Source organism: Zeugodacus cucurbitae, chromosome 2, assembly GCF_028554725.1.
Source record: "Zeugodacus cucurbitae isolate PBARC_wt_2022May chromosome 2, idZeuCucr1.2, whole genome shotgun sequence".
NCBI lineage: Eukaryota > Metazoa > Arthropoda > Insecta > Diptera > Tephritidae > Zeugodacus > Zeugodacus cucurbitae.
This window is the reverse complement of record NC_071667.1, coordinates 87341343-87363176: the sequence shown is the minus strand read 5'-3', so window position 1 is coordinate 87363176 and position 21834 is coordinate 87341343. Positions and strand designations below refer to the sequence as shown.

General features: G+C 34.0%; 3 protein-coding genes and 1 long non-coding RNA gene across 7 annotated transcripts; 2 read left to right on the top strand and 2 right to left on the bottom strand.

Moving 5' to 3' along the window:
• Positions 1-224: 224 nt before the first annotated feature.
• LOC105214295 (bifunctional glutamate/proline--tRNA ligase) lies at positions 225-8114 on the top strand. The gene is made up of 10 exons (XM_011187636.3): positions 225-511; positions 643-1593; positions 1653-1824; positions 1880-2113; positions 2180-2780; positions 2835-3062; positions 4868-6115; positions 6188-6550; positions 6777-7708; positions 7761-8114. The coding sequence occupies exons 1-10, from the start codon at positions 469-471 to the stop codon at positions 7915-7917; spliced, it is 4929 nt and encodes a 1642-aa protein (XP_011185938.1). The 5' UTR covers positions 225-468; the 3' UTR covers positions 7918-8114.
• A 324-nt stretch (positions 8115-8438) lies between these two features.
• Positions 8439-10512, bottom strand: LOC105214297 (uncharacterized). 4 transcript variants are annotated; one of them, XR_008469934.1, is made up of 5 exons: positions 10498-10512; positions 9504-9644; positions 9211-9392; positions 8801-9138; positions 8439-8743 (listed from the first exon to the last, which is right to left on the bottom strand). It is a non-coding gene; the product is annotated as an uncharacterized LOC105214297 (long non-coding RNA). The 4 variants fall into 4 exon arrangements; XR_008469935.1 differs by lacking the exon at positions 10498-10512 and adding an exon at positions 10432-10446; XR_008469936.1 differs by lacking the exons at positions 9504-9644; positions 10498-10512 and adding an exon at positions 10432-10446.
• A 2272-nt stretch (positions 10513-12784) lies between these two features.
• Positions 12785-21004, top strand: LOC105214300 (endoribonuclease Dcr-1). The gene is made up of 13 exons (XM_054225133.1): positions 12785-13685; positions 13768-13937; positions 13998-15688; positions 15741-16037; positions 16096-16335; positions 16438-17685; positions 17751-17883; positions 17949-19201; positions 19291-19404; positions 19465-19570; positions 19627-20264; positions 20338-20579; positions 20661-21004. The coding sequence occupies exons 1-13, from the start codon at positions 13057-13059 to the stop codon at positions 20827-20829; spliced, it is 6930 nt and encodes a 2309-aa protein (XP_054081108.1). The 5' UTR covers positions 12785-13056; the 3' UTR covers positions 20830-21004.
• LOC105214299 (signal recognition particle 14 kDa protein) lies at positions 19919-21825 on the bottom strand. Its single transcript, XM_011187640.3, has 4 exons — positions 21617-21825; positions 21475-21547; positions 21311-21411; positions 19919-21255 (listed from the first exon to the last, which is right to left on the bottom strand). Exons 1-4 carry the CDS (start codon positions 21722-21724, stop codon positions 21124-21126), a joined length of 414 nt encoding a protein of 137 aa, XP_011185942.2. The 5' UTR covers positions 21725-21825; the 3' UTR covers positions 19919-21123.
• Positions 21826-21834: the final 9 nt, after the last annotated feature.

Here is a 21834-nt window from a genome sequence, read left to right as displayed (position 1 = left end):
TTATTTTTAAATGAAAAGTTGGATATAAAGCAAATATTTACAAACCTAATGGTTTGCATTACTGATATTTTATAAAAGCAAAACAACAACTCAGCCGTACCGTCTTCATTAAGCTTCTTAATACATCAAAAGCTGGAATTCTACGTCAATCCGCAATTATTTAAATAGCAAAAGCCACAAAAGTCAGTTATATTATTTTAATTCAACAAATATATCTGACAATTGACAGCTAGAAGTATCTTGTTACTTATTGTGTTAAAACAGGACAACTCATTTCTTATCAAATTTCCATTTCACATCGTCTCCAAATTCACGTGTGCTTCGTTTCCTAAAATGGTTGTGTTGAAATTTATAGTTGAGAAAACTAATTGCAAATGTAGGCATAATGTTAGTGTGAACCAAACTATCTAGTGGTTCTGGGCAGTTCATAATATTAGAGCAATAATATTATTTTGTGAACAAATTAAAATGGCAGTCAAGTTAACAGCTAACATAAATAATCCTCCAATAAGTAAGTTTTAGAAACCTTTAAGACATAATTTTAGGTTATTATTAATTTTATCTTTCAGTTGTATTTGAAAAAAAAAAATGATATTTAGAGTTAATACTGTTGTGAAATGTTTCTTTTCGTATAATTGCAAGGTGGTTTGGCAACTGCTCATCTTATAAGCGAGACTATAGAGATTGAAATTGTTTGGGGTAATGAAACCTCGCTTCAATTTCTTAATCAGCGCCGTCTTCTTTGTCATTCTAACAATGATGTGTTGAGGGCCCTGGCACGTGTGGCCCCAGAGTATAAACTTTATGGAGAAAACGCTATTGAACGTACGCAAATAGACCATTGGTTGTCGTTTTCATTAACATGCGAAGATGACATTTCTTGGGCGTTATCATTTCTCGATAAATCAATTGCCCCCGTAACCTATCTAGTGGCAAACAAGTTAACTATTGCTGATTTTGCTCTTTTCAACGAGATGCATGCACGTTATGAGTTTCTTTCCACCAACGGCATACCACAACATGTGCAACGCTGGTATAACCTTATAAATTCTCAACCCTTGATTCAAAAAGTTTTACAGGCATTGCCAGAAGAAGCTCGTACTGCATCCAAACGGGCAAAAAGAAGCAATGGTGTTAAACTTAGTGAATGCGAAAGTGCACATTTGCCTGGTAAGACCAAAACAAATGAACGTAAGCAGGAAGGAAAATTTATAGATCTACCCGGTGCCGAATTTGGGAAGGTAGTAGTACGATTTCCTCCAGAAGCGTCTGGATATTTGCATATTGGACATGCTAAAGCTGCTCTATTAAATCAATACTATGCATTAAACTTTAATGGCAAACTAATAATGCGATTCGATGACACTAATCCAGCGAAAGAAACTGTAGAGTTTGAAGAAGTTATTTTGGGCGATGTGGAATTACTACAGATTAAACCAGATGTTTTTACTCATACATCCAATTATTTTGAAATAATGTTGAAATTTTGCGAACAGATGATTAAAGATGGCAAAGCATATGTAGATGATACGCCAGCGGATAAAATGAAAATTGAACGCGAACAACGTGTGGAATCAACGAACCGTTCAAATGGTAATATAATTAATGTTTTGTTTGTTTGAATTTTATACTCAAATTTCTGTTCACTAAAGATGTGGAAAGAAACCTATCTTTATGGCAGGAAATGGTGAACGGTACAGATATAGGTCAGAAATGTTGTGTTCGTGCAAAAATTGATATGTCTTCAGCAAATGGCTGCATGCGTGATCCAACTATATACCGTTGCAAGAATGAACCTCACCCACGTACAGGCACAAAATATAAGTAATTGTGTTAAATATATGAATTTTTAGAGAATACTTACTTTTATGTATTAAAGGGTCTATCCAACATACGATTTTGCTTGTCCGATTGTTGATTCCATAGAAGGAGTTACGCATACGTTACGTACAATGGAATATCACGATCGTGATGATCAATTCTATTGGTTTATTGATGCCCTCAAGTTACGAAAACCGTACATATGGGAATATAGCCGTTTAAACATGACAAATACTGTGTTGTCTAAACGTAAACTGACATGGTTTGTTGAGTCAGGATTAGTGGATGGTTGGTAAGATAAATAATATTTAAATATAATGAATCAATATCAAACAAAGAAGATTTGTGTGCCTTATAGGGATGATCCACGCTTTCCGACAGTGCGGGGAATTATTCGCCGAGGCATGACTGTTGCGGGCTTACGCGAATTCATTATCGCCCAAGGTTCAAGTAAATCTGTAGTATTCATGAATTGGGACAAAATTTGGGCATTTAATAAGAAAGTGATCGATCCGATTGCACCTCGATACACTGCGCTCAATTATGAAAATCGAATTATTGTTAATGTTTTAGATGCAAAGGTAGAAAAAATTCAGGTACCTAAACATCCAAAGAACGAAAGTCTAGGAATGAAAGAAATAACCATGGGTCCTCGTATATATATTGATTATGAAGATGCGATTGCCCTAAAGGAGGGTGAAAATGCTACATTTATAAATTGGGGCAACTTGTTAATAAGAAAAATATATAAAGATGATAGCGGTAAAATAATAAAAATTGATGCGACTTTGAATTTGGATAATAAGGACTTTAAGAAAACATTAAAACTTACTTGGCTTGCTGTGGAAGACGATGCTCTTTATCCGCCCACATTCTGCGTGTACTTCGACAATATTATAAGTAAAGCAGTTTTAGGGAAAGATGAAGACTTTAAACAATACATCGGTCACAAAACTAGGGTAATAAATGCTTTAATACCGTACACACGATAAGTACTTATTTTATTTTATTAGGAGGAAATAAGAATGCTAGGTGATCCAGAACTTATGAAATGCAAAAAAGGAGACATAATTCAACTTCAACGTCGCGGATTCTTTAAAGTTGATGTTGCTTATGCGCCAGCCAGTCCTTTCTCGAATGTTGTAACGCCGGTCATTCTATTCTCGATACCTGATGGCCACACTAAAGATATGCCATCTTCTGGTTTGAAAATAAACGCTAATGCACAAGATGTGAAAAATGTGAGTATGATTAACTATAATCATTTTATTTTCCAAAACAATACTAATTCTAGTGGGAATTTAAAGTAAGTTGTCCACCCAATGTATCATACATTTAGATTTCGTGATGGCTCTTAGAATTTACATACAAAATCAAATTACGCTATTATGCGTTAATTTGAGTTAAAATTTATTTATATTAAGTTGGTTATTGCGGCTACTTACACCCTAGTTAGTGTTAACATATGAAGTCTTGTCATCTAACGGAAGATTCCAAATTGGCGGGAGAATATTGAATACCCTAGTGGGCATGAAAAGAGTTGGGTTATTCCCAACAAACAAAAGTTAATTAGTTATAATAGCTAATAATAATATATATGTACATATCTAGTCGAAATAATTAATAAATATATATAGTTCCGGTTGATAAAATAAAATATTTTACAAAATTAGTTGATCGATAAGTCAAGTTTTTAATACACCCACTTTCGCTTTGTACTTTATATCAATATATTTTATTCAAAGAGAATATTTCAAAAATATCAACGTAATTGGATAGATCCACAACACATCATAAAATGCTTTTCCAAAACTACAACAATTGACATAATAAATATATATACATATATATGTACATAGTAATAGTTCAAGTAGTTAATAAAATAAATTATTTGAGAAGTTGCGCTACTATCGCTTGCTTTGAAATAGTTTTAAATACAACAGCTTTTAAGGGATTAGGTGGGTTTCACAGTCTAAAAACAATGGTATTTTTAGATTTTCTAATATACATATATATCAATTAAACATATATTCGTTTAATTCACATGTTTAAACAGTATTTTGTGAAATTTTTATCTAAAAATTCCGAAAACTCTGTCGTTAGCACCTATATCCCATGACGTGCCCAAAAATGCTCTTGCCATGGGCAGCATAGCTCATTACTAGTTAATCTAAAATCAAAGATATGTCGATAGTACATGGATAAATCTAGTTAATGAACGAAGGAAAAAAGAAAATATTAAAATTTTTTGTCGGAATTTTTAACAAAAAACTCACTTTTTTGGTAAAATTTCCATATATAAAATACATATATGTAGATGTAATAAAAATAAAAAAAATCCTTCGTTCATCTAGATAATTTTATTTCAAAGATGTGTTCAAAATTAAAAAAAAAAAGTTTTACATTTAAACTGACGTGGCCTGATGGGCGGAACTTCCAAAAGGTATATATCTTAGAATTTTATCCGAATTGATTTGAAATTTTTAGAGAATATAAGACAAAAAAATTTCGAATTTTGATACCCTAGGTGGGTAAATGTAATAGTGAAGGTAAATGTAATAGTGAAGATGACGTGGAAGCAAAGCACAAGAGCGAAAAGCATGTCATCAAAAACTGCTTAGTGTTGTTTGCTTCGTTATTACTAAATACCTTTTCATGTTTGCTTTTAATCAGATATGATCAGTCACTTTCAAACCATACCCGACTTCAGTTCAGGTTTGTTTTAAACGCTGCTTCGGTACTTACGAACAGGTAAAAGGGTAAAATGAAAAAAAAAAAAAAACTATAAAGTAAAAGCACTAAAGTTAAGATAGATGGAATTGTTTATGTTGCGTCACGTAACTTTTAATTTATGCTTTGATCACTTCATGTTGCTGTTATGTATCACTCCAGTCAGCCAATTTTTTCGTGCTGACGTCGACAAACTGCTTCATATTTGCTTTATTTGAATGAAATCAATAATGTCGATTATTAATAATATATTTATAATGTGTTTTTACTGTTCTCATATAATGTTAATAATATCAACTTAAATGCATTATTTTAGTGCGCTGAAACATCTATAGTTCCTATATCCAACGCATCTCTACTTAATGAAAAGATCTTGGAGCAAGGCAACGTAATACGTGATCTAAAGGCAAAGAAAACGGCAAAGGATAAAATCAATTTAGAAGTTACGAAACTGTTAGAACTGAAAACTGAATTTAAAACGATAACTGGTCAAGACTGGAAACCTGGTACAGAAGTATTTCCTGTAACTGACCAATCGAATGCTGATACCGCTGTTGAGCAAGTACTTAATAAAATTACCGATCAAGGCGACAAAGTCCGTCAACTAAAATCACAGAAAGCCGATAAAACAGTTATAGAAACTGAAGTCAAAGCACTGATTTCTCTCAAATCAGATTATAAAAAACTTACAGGAAGTGATTGGAAGCCAGGAACTATAAAACAAGTAGTTGTCAAGAGGGAAAAGTTTCCAGAACAGCCATCAGAAAGTGCCGTTGCGGATTTACTTGGGAAAATTTCTACACAGGGTGATAAGGTTCGTCTTCTTAAGAATGCTAAAGAAGAAAAAAGCATTATAGATACAGAAGTTAAATTATTGTTGGCACTAAAAACGGACTATAAAAGCCTAACTGGACAAGAATGGAAACCGGGAACCTCTGTCCCGTCTTCTAAAACTGACGATTCATCTAAAATTGATTTAACCGAGGAAGATAGCCCAGATGTCAGTGCACTCCTTACACGGATAAAATTACAAGGTGATAGAATTCGACTATTGAAATCGGAAAAGGCACCTAAGCCTACAATTGACCAGGAAGTGCAAACATTGTTGTCTTTAAAAGCTAATTACAAACAAAAAACTGGCACAGATTGGACACCCAACATTAAGATTAAACCAGAAGGAACTGCCGTTATTGAGAAAGTTTCGATGAAAATGTCGGCTTCATCAGAAAAAGAATTGTTAACCAAAGAAATCAACGCGCAAGGTGATAAAGTTCGTACTGCCAAATCGACTAATTTGTCTAAAGAAAATATTGATGCTGAAGTGAAAAAGTTGTTAGCGCTCAAAACGAAATACAAAGAAATTACAGGAACTGATTTTCCAACCATTGGTGGACGCGGGGGCAATGGTTCAAAAAAAGGAAGTGAAAAGAGTAATTTAACTCAAAACAAGGGAAAGGCACAACTTAAAGAAGAAGCTAATATTCAGGCGGGTGGACCTAAAAAGCAGACAAGGTTGGGACTTGAAGCTACCAAAGAGGAAAATCTTCCCGAATGGTATTCGCAGGTACATTTCTTTATGTTCAATGCAACAATTTTATATCGTATTATTAATATATGAATGTATGTTGTCATTTAGGTTATTACCAAAGGAGAATTAATAGAATATTATGATGTGTCTGGTTGTTATATTTTGCGCCATTGGTCATTTGCAATTTGGAAATTTATTAAAAATTGGTTCGATGCCGAAATAACAAAAATGGGCGTTAAGGAGTGTTACTTTCCCATATTTGTTTCGCGTGCCGCTCTCGAGCGGGAAAAGACTCATATTGCCGATTTTGCGCCAGAAGTTGCTTGGGTGACGAAATCAGGGGATTCTGATTTAGCTGAACCAATTGCTGTGCGTCCTACTTCTGAAACTGTTATGTATCCAGCATATGCAAAGTGGATTCAGTCCTATCGTGATTTACCCATACGTTTAAATCAGTGGAACAACGTTGTGGTGAGTAAATTAATTATTATATATTTATAATAAATAAAAAATTCAGAAAATTAACAATAAATCTAAACATTTTTTATGTACACGTATTAATATACACTACAATTTGAGTACTACGACTAATAATAATTATAATTAATGTACAGTAAATACTCTAATAATTTACAATATTAAGGATTGTTAATTTCATGTTTAATTTTTAACGTCATTCATGCTCTGTTCTATATAGCGGTGGGAATTCAAGCATCCTCAGCCTTTCCTGCGCACGCGTGAATTTCTCTGGCAAGAAGGCCATACCGCTTTTGCCACAAAAGCAGAAGCCGATCAAGAAGTACTGGACATTTTGGATCGTTACGCGCACATCTATACCAATCTTCTTGCTATCCCTGTAGTAAAAGGGCGTAAAACAGAAAAGGAGAAATTTGCTGGAGCCGATTATACCACTACTGTAGAAGCATTTATTTCCGCGTCGGGACGCGCTATTCAGGGCGCTACCAGTCATCATTTAGGTCAAAACTTCTCGAAAATGTTCGAGATCGTGTTTGAAGACCCCGAAACACAACAAAAACAATTCGTGTTTCAGAATTCTTGGGGAATAACTACACGCACAATTGGCGTCATGATTATGGTGCATGCAGACAATCAGGGATTGGTGTTGCCGCCACATGTTGCTTCTATACAAGCCATTATTGTGCCTTGTGGCATAACGGTTAATACGAAACCCGATGAACGAGAACGGCTTATACAAGCTTGTAAAAAGTTGGAAGAACAATTAAACATAAAGGGTGTTCGTTGTGAAGGTGATTACCGTGACAATTACTCTCCAGGTTGGAAGTTTAATCATTGGGAATTGAAGGGGGTTCCACTTCGTATCGAATTTGGTCCAAAGGATATGAAAACTAATCAAATTGTTGCGGTACGCCGTGACACTGGTGAAAAACTTATTTTGGCTTTAGACGACGTAGAGTCCAAAATCAAGCAATTGTTGGAAACAATACATGATAGTATGTTAGCAAAAGCGAAAAAAGATTTGGTTAATCATACAAAAATTACGAAGAATTGGGCGGAATTCTGCAAATTTCTGGATGCTAAGAACATTTTACTTTCACCATTCTGTGGTGAAATCAGCTGCGAAGAAAAAATTAAAGGAGACAGCGCAAGGTTTGTACAAATTTGTAATTCGTTTGTTTCTCTCATTTAAAATTTATTACAGAGACGAGGAGGCAGAACCTGGTGCACCTGCTATGGGCGCTAAATCACTGTGCATACCATTTGAACAGCCTGCTGCGATTACTGCTAACGATAAATGCATTCATCCAAGTTGCATCAATAAACCCCAATTTTATACGTTATTTGGACGCAGTTACTAATGTAACATGAAATTTGCAACATGTATTTTTCCAAATTAAATTAAATTTAATAAATGAAAGTGTTTTGTCGTTTAATAATGAATACTAAACAATGCATAATTAAAATTATCAAATTTATGAATTGATTGTATATTATGTTAACAATTTTATTTTAGCGACTTTTCATTTAACATACAAATAAACAAGTGCGGAAGATATGTGCCGAACGTGTTGTACGCTCTCTTTCCAAAGGTGAAGAATGGGTAAAATATTTTGTGGTGAAAGCAAAATTTTATATTAAAAAAAATTGCATTGTGGTTTACAATAACATTTGCACCTTATTTGGTATCTATGTACATGTCAGGTACCGGGGAATTCTTCTGTGAAAGGCCTGGGAGCGGTACTAGCAGTTTCAAAGAAAGTTTCTATGCGATTCTTAAGGGCGAATTGACAAAAGTACGCGAAACTCTTGTGTACGTGTGATCGTTAATCCCTTTCTTGCACATTGCATTCATCATTTAAAAATGAGGATTTAATAACAATTATTAATTATATTACATATTTATTAAAATAATGTTATTTAGGTATTTATTATTATATTTACTATATACATTTATTATCGTACTACACTATATGCATATGTATGTATAAAGTATTGAATTGTTGAACAATTTTCGCTATCGGACAAAGGCTGGAGGAAGAGTGGCAAATGTCAAATGCTGCCTGGAAGTGTAAGATATGCATATTATGTGAGGACTCTTTTGGTTTCTTTAGGAGTTTTTGTAAGATCTCTTCTTTCATTAATTTCATTAGTACTAGATTCATCCAATTTCTGGGAGGAGGTTTTCTATAAAATATAAAGTAAAATTTTAATTTTTACAACATAAAAGTTGGTAATAATTACCTTACGTATGAGGAATTATAAATCCAGCACGGGCAACGTCCATGTCCCCGTAAAGCGATACAATAAAGGTATAATTCCTGAATGCTGTATTTTTGGTGGTAATGGCACGGCCAACTGAGGTGCCGGTAAGTCCAAAAATACTGCAACTGCTTTGCCCTCTAGTATCATACTAATATCTGGTGCGTAAATTATTTGTGTTCGATGTAGTAGCGTTTGCATCCATAGTTCTGGATTTTCTTGTAGCACATATTCCTATCCTTCGAAAGTTCCACACTGCTACCGTAACTAATACCAATTAGGTTGAGTACCTTTAAAGTGCTGTATGAGGTTTGAAATATCTGTATGGAAAAATAATTAGAATTTAAGGAAAGATAATATTATTATATTCAAAAATTATTTACGTATTCTACCTCTTCAATTCCAACTTTTGGCTTTAGAAAACTTATATTTTAAGTTTTACTTATTTAAAAATGAGTGATTTAAATAAAACAAGCCAAATAATACTCCACAAGCAGCCATGGCATAGCATAAAACAAAACTTGTTCATATACTCCTCGAAAACTACGTTTGTTTTTTTTTCTCATTCAGGGTGCTGTACGAGAGAAGAGTTGAGTTAAATTTTTATACACATTTTACCTTTTGTTGCGTATGTGTGGATGTAGTGGTGTTATTGAAATTTCTTTGAATTAAGTGCTGAACCGACAGGCGGCGACAAGCGACGAGCGACACCTGTCCAATATTAAAATACACGCGACTTCGCGACAAAAGGGTTGAAGTCTTCACTGTCGCCAAATTAGAAACGTTTCAAATTTTTCCGACGACAATGGCCGCTATACAGCTGGCACTAATATGTGAAATGTGAAATTATTCAAAGTTCTAACAAGTATGACGTTATTTTGCCAGAAAAAGCGTAAAATATTTTTATATATGATTTATAATAATAATCGATTATTTAAAACAAATAAATCTACATATTTTTTCATTTTTTGCAGAAATAAATTCACTTTAAACTAAATATGTAAATTGCTGTTTGATCAAGAATGATAGAAGACAAGATTACGACAGGCGTTTACAGTTAGCTTTTTTGGGTTTTGAGTTCCTGTTGAGTGACAACTTTCACGAACCCGAACACGCGAGCAAAACAAAATTGCACGGTGGTACAAAACAATAAAACCAAAACAAATAGCTGAAGTCAAGGCTAGTGCTTAATTATTATTTAAAATTCTAAGTGAAAAATGTATTAACTTGAAAAAGAAGTCCGCAATGGCGGAGTTAAACAACAATAGTACAAAAAGTCGTCTATAAAGAATTTTTTTCACTTTTCCAACCAACAAAAAAGTTGGCAAAATGGCGAACTTTTTGTAACAAAACATATAATTTTAATTATAAATATGCATTATTATATTGGATCATTTTTTAAATGAAGATTTTAAGAATTGCGTTCATTGTGATATTTTATCCGCACATTATTCAATTTGGTTCACTATGTTTCACATTTCCGTTTTCCATTTGATAATTCTTCTGTTGCCTACTCCCATTCGTGGGTCGTGAACGCTTCAGCCTGTCGTAATCTTGTCTTCTATCATTCTTGTGTTTGATATTGTAACGGATTTCCAAAATAAATCATTTACTTTAAAACTCTACCCTGAGTTCGAGCACTGGGTTGTCAAATAAAAGTCACACTTCAATGGCTATACACAGAGAACGTATAATATAGAGAAGGTCCAATTGCGGACCAGCGTGTGAATTGTCAAAATCTAACAAAACACGATGAGCGTGTTTCACCTCAGCCAGCTCGGAAGGAGAAATTTTAACAGCGTCACGTTAACATTGCTGAGCATTAAATGAAAAATGTGCTCATAGATTTACATTTCTATTATATCGGAATGTTAGCCCGTTTGCTTATATATTGATACATTTATATGCAATCATATGTGCTAATATGATATTTATTTATGACTGTATGCAAAATTTATTCAATTCAAATAAATTATGCGATTTCAGAGGCATATTGGTCGGCATGTTTAAACGGACCTACATATGTATGTAATGTTTTAAAATAATATACCTACTTTCATAAAAAATGTTTTTATTTTTATATTAAATGCATTTCTTACAATACTAAAATTAACTACATATTTCATTATATGAGACTTGTATATACATACATGTGTATACCTAGATATATACAAAAGCGCTTACGTACATACATACATATGTAGATGCATATGTATGGACATCTTCCAAAATTCGTATTGTCTCGTTATCACTTATCAGTGAAGGTCATATGCACACATTGTTACATATGCATATACATAAATATGTTTGTATGTCATTGACGAACAAGTAATGCATACACAAACTTACATTCGCACATGCGTACACGTAAGTTTGTCACCATCACAAAAAAATTAAAGGTATTTTCTACAAAAACAACAAGCGCCTCAAACGCATAAGCAGCATCACAAGTCAATATGGCAGCCAATCAACGAAGCCAAATTTTGTAGTACATACAACAAAACCATTTTCATTCATAATAAAACGATAATATGAAAATATAAACGATAATATGACTTGGGGACCTGATCCGCTTCCCTTCGAACGTGCGACACTGCATTGACTTGAAAACAAAAAATCACAATTTGCGGCCATTCGTTGTCCGTGGCAACGAAGATTTTACAACAAACCATGAGGCACATATGTACATATTTACGCACATATGCATGTAAACAAATTTACAAACATTATGCGTATGGTTCTTTCGATTTTGTTTACATGCACACATAATTACAAATTATGCGCCAACTTTTATTCTTTTGGTATATTATCGAAACTTTTAATAACCAAAGAAAATAAATATTCATATGTATGCAGTATATAATTATATTATATTTTAACATATGTATATAAAATAATTATTTCATTATATACTTCAAAGCATTTTATGGAATAAATCATAAAGTTTTGCATATATACGTATGTATTTTGATATTAAATGTAAATGAAATTATATAGCGAGTCGTTTGCGCACTGTATATAAGCGAATCTGTAAGCGTACAGTTATTAACATTCAAATTAACACAATTTTTCTCATTTAACACTGAAACCGCTCAATTCTGCTATTTTCGAGTGCGCTGATGTTAAACCTGTGGTGAAACACGCTAATAATTTTCTGTGGTGAAACACGCTCATCTTGGCGAGCACCCCTGCGAAAAGAGGACCACTTTGACAATCGGCACACCATGAACCTTCTCTATATTATACGTTCTCTGCTATACACTAATCTTTATTTATAATTTCTTATAACTTAACACTTTATTACTCAATACTCTACTTTACAACTCTAACTTATAGCTTGTTTACACTCCATTCACTTCTTATGCAAAGGGCTGCTGTGGTGAACTTACACAAAATAAGTGAACTGTTAGCAACAGATATCACAATAATATTTACAAAGCATGAGAAATGTGAAATCGCCATTAACAATATTGCCTACAATAAATTCTTAATCTTCTTAATCTTAGTGATGCTATATCAGATATAAGTAGTTTATTGAGTGATTCTTTTTCAAGTTCTTTGGTGGAAGAGAAATTAGCAGTACCGAAACTAAAAAAGGACAAACGTAGATTTCAAAATATGTGAACTGTTAGCAACAGATATCACAATAATATTTACAAAGCATGAGAAATGTGAAATCGCCATTAACAATATTGCCTACAATAAATTCGGGTTATTCTAGAAATAAAGAGGTATCTGGATTTCTTGGTTTATCAATATCTAACAATTTTTGAGTAGCATTATAAAAAAAAAAAAACAAGTTCTTCTCATATGAAAACGTGACATTGACGTTTCCTTAAAATCACCGACAAACAGGCTTAACGATGGATATGGACTTGGGTTTAAGTTGCTTTAAAAAATTTTGTCTCTATACCAGATGTAAAATGTCATTTTCAATTACACTTGCAGTCAGCTGATCTAAATTAAGTTAATTTGTAGCCGGTTATACAAATGGTGTAAAGTCTGCAATATTGATATATATATTCGAATTTTAATTATTTATATTATTATTGTTATATATACATATAAATTAGTTTGGATTCACGCCATCAAGATTCACCTGATTCGTCTTGAGAAGGAAGCTACATTCAAAGAGTAATAATTTTATTTTCAGTAAAACTTTGGATCATGCCATAAAGCTACAAAACAAAAAAAATATATATATGAATCTACAATTGTTTTGTGTTTAAGATAACAAAATGTCGTTCTATTGGTGTGATAATGTTCACACAACGGTCTTTACTCCGCGTGATTATCAAATCGAACTGCTTTCAGTTGCTTTTGAACGTAATGTAATTATATGCCTTGGTCATAAGTCTTCCAAGGAATTCATAGCCTTAAAGTTGCTGCAGGAATTATCACGTCCAGCAAGATTAGCTGCAAAGTTTAATTTGTATTTAACAACTGACCAAACTTCACCATCAATATCTGCCATGATAGAACATTTAACAAATCTGAAAGTGTTTAAAGTGGAAAACACAGAGCTGAGTGCGAATAGTCAGCTCTACATACCAAAGGGCTTTCAACTTTATATTATTCACCCTCGTACTTGTTTGGAGGCATTAAGAGGAGGAGTACTCAGTTTGAAGGATGTACATTTATTAATATTAGAAGACTGTCATGAAGCTGATATATGTAAAGATTTGCGCATAATTTTTCAAGAACATTTTAATAATTTGAGTGCCGAGATTCCGAAAGTATTGGGTTTGGCTGGTCCTCTTCATAGCGCAGAGTGTTCCTTACAAGAGTTAAATGCAATGCTAAATACATTAGAAGACAGTGTGCATTGTAAAGCAGAGACAGCTAGCGATATCGTGACTGTATTAAGGTTTGTAAAATATACATACATGTACATATATATTTGATAAAATGTATAGAGAATGTTTGGATAATATATAATTATTAATTAGGTATTGCGCGAGACCAAGTGAGTTTATAGTTCAATGTATGCCTTATGAACGTGATGAGTTGACGTTTGTATTGGAGGAGATCATTTTAACAAGAAAAGCTTTTTTAATGGATCATCGATATGACCCTTTTGAAATATATAACACAGATGAATATTTGGAAGAACTAAAAGGTATGTAGTTGTGTTTTTGCGAAATATTCGTTCATTATATAATAATTTTCATTATTAAAGACATCCCTGATCCCAAAGAGGAGCCAATGGAATTTTTAGAAATTATGCTCTTTGTACTTCATGAAATGGGACCATGGTGTGCTGATCGCGTTGCAGTTAACATGTTTCATCGCATTGAAAAACAGAAAATAAAAACGCCACATGAACGCCACTACATTTTGTTATGTGTAGTTAATACAGCTCTTCTCGAATTCCATGCTATTTGTGAACAAACATTCAAAAAAATCAACAACCACAGAGAGTTAGTTGAACGATATTCAAGCCCTAAGGTATTTCGTTTGTTAGAAACCTTACGCTTATTTAAACCGGAAGAATTATTAACTAAAAATGAGACTATACATAAACTGAGTCAGGATTTAGATCAAATGGATTTTCAAAAACTTAGTCGTAATATCGAATATAGTTGCCAAAATGTTGAAAATGTAACGACGAAACTACAATTAGAATCTCGTTCAATTATTGACAATTTAGATCCAATTGTAAAAAATATTTCTGACAATTTAACGCAAAAAAATATACAAATAAGCACCAGCAAAATAGAGAATTCAGCCACAACGAACCGAAGACATGGTGGGGGTGGAACACATGGCCGTTTTAAACGTAGACATTTTAACCGTAGACACATACGTGATAACGGTGATGAGTTAGATACGCTCTGTGCCATTATTTTTTGCAATTCAAATTATACAGCGCGCGCTCTTTTTGATTTGCTTAGTGAAATGAGTCGACATGATTCTGAATTAAAGTTTCTTAAGTGCCAATTTACAACTGATCGAGTGGCAGATCCTATCAGCGAACCCAAAGAAGCCGAAGTAGAGCATAGACGTCAGGAAGAGGTATTGAAACGTTTCCGCATGCATGACTGTAATGTCTTAATTGGCACTTCTGTGCTAGAGGAAGGTATCGATTTGCCTAAATGTAATTTAGTAGTACGCTGGGATGCACCGACCACTTATCGGAGTTATGTTCAATGTAAAGGACGAGCAAGAGCAGCACCTGCATATCATATTATATTAGTTTCACCAGCTTATACTGCTGTTCATAGTACAAATGAGCAACTAAGTAACCATAGCCATAAATATCTATGTAAACTTGAAGATGGACAAGACGACATTATTGATTCAGATAATTGTAGCGATGAAGAGAAGCCTGATAACAAAGTAAATAAATTCACGATTGGTTCAACAAAGGGAATTGTAAAAATACTAAATCCCGAAGTAATTACAAATAAACCGCCAACAAAAAGCGTTTTGACATTGAATGAGATTACGGACGATATATCGGTTTTTAAAAGCGTGCATAAGGATGATACCAATATTGCTAACGTAGTAGAAATTGAGCACAATTTGTCCTCAATGATGGATTTAAAACAAGGGACAGCTCCTATGAAAGATACTGGAAACAAATCAGTAATCAAAAAATCCTTAGCCGATTGTTATGAAGTTCTTAATCTTAGTGATGCTATATCAGATATAAGTAGTTTATTGAGTGATTCTTTTTCAAGTTCTTTGGTGGAAGAGAAATTAGCAGTACCGAAACTAAAAAAGGATAAACGTAGATTTCAATGTATTTTTGAAAGTGATAAAAGCGTATCCATTACTTCCACATATTTCGATGCATCGTTGAGTCAATTAGAATTCACAACTAATAAAATAGTGGAACAACTAGCAGAATATCGTCAAATCGAGAAGGTAATCTAAATATATTAGTTGTGTTTTAATAAAACCAGTATATAATTTTCAGATACTCCTATCCAAATGTGCTAATACTGAGCCTCCAGAAACGGAACATCATTTTGCAGATTATTTCAGCAAATGTATTAAACGCTACAAGCCAATGGAACATTTATTGACAGGTGCATCCGTAGATCTTACGACTTCCATAGCTTTGGTCAACAAGTATTGTTCAAAATTGCCAAGCGATACTTTTACAAAGCTTACAGCACTTTGGCGTTGCACCAAAACGATTCGATTTGGAGCAGAAGTATATCAATACACAATACGTCTTCCAATAAATTCACCATTAAAATACGATATAGTGGTATGTTTGAATGCATTAATCCAATGAAAGCAAATTTTATTTTGTCTTACTCTTTAAGGGACTTCCAATGGTTTCAAATATATTGGCACGTAGAATGGCCGCATTGCAAACCTGTATGGAGCTTCATAAAATTGGGGAATTGGATGACAACTTACAGCCAATAGGAAAAGAAAGCTTCCGTGCGATGGAGTCTGACTGGGAGAGCTTTGAGCTAGAAGAGGAAGACGAAAAAATAGTACAAAATAACTCCGAACCGCGACCGGGAACAACGAAACGCAGGCAGTATTACTATAAACGTGTAAGTGCTCTTATTGAGAACATAAAAAAATATATTTCTAATTAAAATCCTGTAAAATAATATAATATTATACTATTTTAATGAATGCTTTTATTTTTATAGATTGCTTCCGAGTTCAGTGACTGCCGTCCCACTGCTGGTGTACCTTGTTATTTGTATCTTATTGATTTGACACTACAATGTCCGATTCCGGAGGAACAAAATACACGTGGTCGGAAAATATATCCACCCGAAGATGCGCAACAAGGCTTTGGTATTCTAACTCTAAAACGTATACCAAAAGTCAGTTCGTTTCCTATATTTACACGGTCCGGCGAAGTAAAAGTATCGATTGTACTTTCAAAAGAGACAGTTGTACTCACAGAAGCACAGATACGTTGCATTAATACATTCCTCAATTACACATTTACAAATGTATTGCGGCTTCAGAAGTTTCTTATGCTCTTTGATCCAGATTCTACAGAAAATTGTGTATTCATTGTACCTACAATAAAATGTAATGGTGGAAAGGTAATAGACTGGGACTTTCTTGAGATAATAGAAAAAAATTCAAGTATGATGCCCTCTGCAGTCACAGATGATTTACGTAAATCAATTGAGTTCGATGCAAATAAGTTCAAGGATGCCGTTGTTATGCCTTGGTATCGCAATCAGGATCAGCCGCAGTACTTTTATGTGGCAGAGATTTGTCCACAGCTTTCACCCCTGAGTTGCTTCCCCGGGGAAAACTACCGCACGTTTAAACATTACTATTTTCTTAAATACGGTTTAATAATTCAGAATGTTAAACAGCCATTATTAGATGTAGATCATACCAGCGCACGTTTGAACTTTTTAACACCTCGTTATGTCAATCGAAAGGGAGTAGCCTTGCCCACTAGTTCCGAAGAAACTAAGCGTGCCAAACGAGAGAATTTAGAGCAAAAACAAATCCTTGTGCCGGAACTTTGCACCGTCCATCCGTTTCCCGCTTCACTGTGGCGAACTGCCGTTTGTTTGCCTTGCATTCTATATCGTATAAACGGGTTATTATTGGCCGATGATATACGCAAAAAGGTATCACAAGACATTGGATTGGGGTTGCAAGAAATCCCTGATGATTTTGAATGGCCTATGCTGGACTTTGGCTGGAGTTTATCGGAAGTTTTAAAGAGATCAAAGGAAAATAAGAATGGATTATTGGATAAGAAAATAGAAGAAAGTAACAATAAAGAAATGAAAAATAAACAAAGTAACGCCTTTGAGGAAGGTACTGGAGGCCGTGAAGAATTGGATAACAGTTACGAAACCAACCATACTAACATGAGGAGCGCAAATGAAATAATTATAGAAGGTGAAAAGAAATTGAAGGTATCTAAAGCGCGAATATACGATATTTATTTGTTGACAGTTAATATGTTTGGGATTTTTTGCAGGATAGTACTTTCATTGAAATAGGCACTTGGTCTAATGATATGGCCGATAACATTAATTTCAGCAAAAACTCCGAGTCGTTGGATGAAGACGAGGAAGAATGTTTAAAATATCTCCCATCGAATGTTAGTTTCTGTAGGTTAAAGTGTTATTATGTTTTATCACAATTGTAATTTGTCATGCTTATATTTATAATATAGGTGACCAACAAATGCGTTACGGGTCTCCCACTTTCTGGGATGTGAAAAAATCAACCCTAACCGCAAAAGCTAATGGTCTGCGAAATCCAAACAATAATACAAATAATTCTCGAAAGAATTCGTTCGCTTACTATGATTCGGATGACTCGTTTGCTTCCAGTTACGATGACAACGAGCCTAATAACTACAGTGACGAAGATGATGATAGCTTCGGTGCTCCACGTATTGCATTCACTTCTAGAAATGAAGCAGAAACTATTGAAACAGCACAAGATATCGAAAAGCGCAATAAACAACTATCTATAATTCAGGCGACAAATGCGAATGAACGTGATTATCAGAAGACAAAGAATTTGCTTATGGGATACAATTTTGTGGACTTGAAACCTAACATGGAAGCTGAGTTGAGTCGTTCTATTGCTCAGTTTACTTCGTCTACACGACAATTGAAAAACTCGATCAAACAATCGAGTATGCTTGTAAAATACGATCAGTCAGTGGTGTTGAAGCATAAGGATTCGATAAATGTGGCCTCAAATAATATCAACGAAGCGGCTTCTATAGAAGACTTTTGTAAACTATTGCCTTATGCTGATAAAAACTTGTTGTTGTCTATTTTAAGAGAGCAAGGTAATATGTTGAGAGTATCAGATATTGGTCGATTAAATGCTGAGTATTTAAAATCTCACACTGATGAGCTATTCGAAATTCAAGGTTGTGGTGATATTTTTGACAATTTCAATGATAAGAACGAACTGATAGAACAATTTGACGAAAAATGTAAAAGGACGGTGAAGTTGAAATTTGAGAGGAAAGAATGCTCCGCTAGTATCAATAATACATTGTCCGCAGTAATCGAAAATAACACCAAGAATCCATGTAGTAATTTTAGTTTTGACTATCAACCAGATTTGGTTGGACACCCTGGCCCAAGTCCAAGTATTATCCTACAAGCTTTAACTATGTCGAATGCGAACGACGGCATTAATTTGGAACGTCTCGAAACTATTGGTGACTCATTCCTTAAATATGCCATCACCACATATTTGTATATAACATATGAAAATGTTCATGAAGGCAAACTCAGTCATTTGCGTTCAAAGCAAGTAGCCAACTTGAATCTGTATAGATTGGGAAGACGAAAAAACTTGGGGGAATACATGATTGCTACAAAATTTGAACCTCATGACAATTGGTTGCCACCTTGTTATTATGTGCCAAAAGAGCTGGAGAAAGCTCTTATAGAAGCAAAGGTGAGCCAAACTAGATAATACGACCAAGTTTTACAAAATAATAGTAGAAACTAATAAATTTTATAAATATTTGATTTTGTTTTGTATAGATTCCACCACATCACTGGAAGCTGGTCGATTTAGCTAATATTAAAAAATTAAACAGTGCCGAGATATGTGCATTGGTACGAGAAAAGGCTGACAAATTAGGACTCATTGGTGATGTAAGTATATATTATATATGCATTTCATTACCATGCGTACATTTGTATTGTTGCCCATAGTCAAACAATTACAATGAGAATAACGTAACTCTTGAAGAAAGTGGCGAAGGAAATGACTTTACTTGTTTTATTCCGTATAACCTTGTGACACAACATAGCATTCCAGGTGAGAAAGTAGTTAATATTTGTTTTATTAATACTAAAAGAAAAAATTTATATTAGATAAATCTGTGGCTGATTGTGTTGAGGCATTAATTGGAGCCTATTTAATTGAATGTGGCCCGCGCGGAGCTCTACTACTCATGGCATGGCTGGGAATACGAGTGCTTCCGTTTGTACATAAACCATTTGATCCAAATGAGTTCCGCGTTCCCGGTAGTATAAAACCTGATGGGAATGGCAACATAAAAGTTTATGGAAAGTGGATGGCTCCGAAAAGTCCACTCCTTCTTTATTCCCCTAATGCCAATCAGGAATTAGAGTATATGCTTGAAGGCTTTGATGAGTTTGAGTCGACTTTAGGTTATAGGTTTCGCGATCGTTCTTACCTATTACAGGCCATGACTCATGCTAGTTATTCCCCTAATCGTTTGACAGATTGTTATCAACGGTTAGAATTCCTGGGTGATGCAGTCCTAGATTATTTAATTACACGTCACCTCTATGAAGATCCCAGGCAACACTCACCCGGTGCCTTGACTGATTTACGTTCAGCTTTGGTGAATAATACTATATTTGCATCATTGGCCGTTCGACACGGTTTTCACAAATATTTTCGACATTTGTCTCCAGGTCTAAACGAAGTTATCGATCGTTTTGTACGTATACAAAACGAAAATGGACACAGTATAAGTGAAGAAGTAAAAAGCAATTTTCCACAGTTATGTGGATATATGTAGATAGTTAAAAATAATATTCCATATATTTTTGTAGTATTACCTACTTTCGGAAGAAGAGTGTGATGACGCTGAAGACGTTGAAGTACCAAAAGCTTTAGGTGATGTATTTGAGTCAATTGCGGGTGCAATTTTTCTGGATTCCAATATGTCGTTAGACGTTGTGTGGCAGGTGTATAGCAATATGATGAAACCGGAAATTGAACAATTTAGTAATTCAGTGCCAAAATCACCCATTAGAGAGTTGCTAGAATTGGAACCAGAAACAGCTAAATTTGGGTAACTACAAATAATAACTTGAGATGATGAAATTTAAATGTTCTTTTATATATGTATATATTTTATTTTTTATTATGTTAGAAAACCGGAGAAACTGGCTGATGGGCGTCGTGTGCGAGTTACCGTTGACGTATTTTGCAAGGGAACTTTCCGTGGTATTGGCCGCAACTATCGTATAGCAAAGTGCACTGCTGCGAAATGTGCCCTGCGTCAATTAAAGAAGCAAGGTTTAATAACGAAGAAGGATTAAAATATATATTTGTAGATTAAACGTATTACTTATTTACGGAAGTAATTGTATTCTCGGAAGTTTTGATTGGGTATCTGAAAAAAAATCGCTACCTACTTTAATTAGTCTGATTTCACATGTTTGAGCATTTCTATATACAAATACAATTTTTTTACCGATGTGCTTTTTTACACCAGCTTTAAAAATGTTTTATTTAGTTAATAATTACTGTCACTGACAGTTATTGTCTAATTAAGTGATAATTTTACAGTTTGTTTTAGATAAATTACATCTTTAAAAAGGTTGTGACTGCTTTTATCCCTTTGCTGCCTTCGACTTGCTCTTCGCTTTCTTTAAACGCTTCAGGCCATCCATATTGCTTTTCATGAATTGCCCATACATATTCATCATTCTGGGAACATCTTCTTGTCTCACTATTGTAGAAATCTATAAAAACAAGACATGTTACTTTATAGGAAATTTCAGTTAAAATAAGATTTACTTTCTTTGATTTCGTTTGTGCACGCATAAGGCACAAGTATATTTCAGGTTCAGGTAGATCTGAGCGTCCCTCTCGTGGTTTTGGCCTATTCTGGCCATTGTCTAGAGATTCATGTCAAGATTCACATATAGCTTATAGCAATATAAAATATTTAAAGTACATACAACGTTTGAATGTTACGGAAAAAGACGAGTCCTTCTTCGCAGCATTAGCAAATTTTTCTAGCCGGATTATAAACTGCAAGAAACGTAGATTTAATTAAGAAATTTACTTCCAAATATTGTAAAAAATAAATTAAATATTAACCGAAGAATTGTCTAGCAAAACCATATTCGCATTCGTAAGCAAGAAATTACTGATTTTTTGACATCTTTTTGACAAGAGCAGAAAACGTAGAATAGTCATTCCTTCCATTTCGAAATGCGTTTGATTTATTGGTAACACATAACTCAGTTTAGCCGATAAACCACACAGTATATTATAATTTGAAGTTCATTCATTACATAGTTATTTTATTATTTATA

Bases quoted from the DNA above. Each gene is read 5' to 3' on its own strand.
- LOC105214295 (XM_011187636.3), top strand. From the start codon at position 469: ATGGCAGTCAAGTTAACAGCTAACATAAATAATCCTCCAATAA. The intron at 1,825-1,879 runs GTAATTGTGTTA...TATGTATTAAAG, and splicing joins CGTACAGGCACAAAATATAA to GGTCTATCCAACATACGATT. The intron at 2,114-2,179 runs GTAAGATAAATA...TGTGCCTTATAG, and splicing joins TCAGGATTAGTGGATGGTTG to GGATGATCCACGCTTTCCGA.
- LOC105214300 (XM_054225133.1), top strand. From the start codon at position 13,057: ATGTCGTTCTATTGGTGTGATAATGTTCACACAACGGTCTTTACTCCG. The intron at 13,938-13,997 runs GTATGTAGTTGT...TCATTATTAAAG, and splicing joins ATATTTGGAAGAACTAAAAG to ACATCCCTGATCCCAAAGAG. The intron at 19,571-19,626 runs GTGAGAAAGTAG...AATTTATATTAG, and splicing joins GACACAACATAGCATTCCAG to ATAAATCTGTGGCTGATTGT.
- LOC105214299 (XM_011187640.3), bottom strand. From the start codon at position 21,724: ATGGAAGGAATGACTATTCTACGTTTTCTGCTCTTGTCAAAAAGATGT. The intron at 21,548-21,616 runs GTTAATATTTAA...CGTTTCTTGCAG, and splicing joins TTTTGCTAGACAATTCTTCG to TTTATAATCCGGCTAGAAAA. The intron at 21,256-21,310 runs GTAAATCTTATT...TTGTTTTTATAG, and splicing joins CACAAACGAAATCAAAGAAA to ATTTCTACAATAGTGAGACA.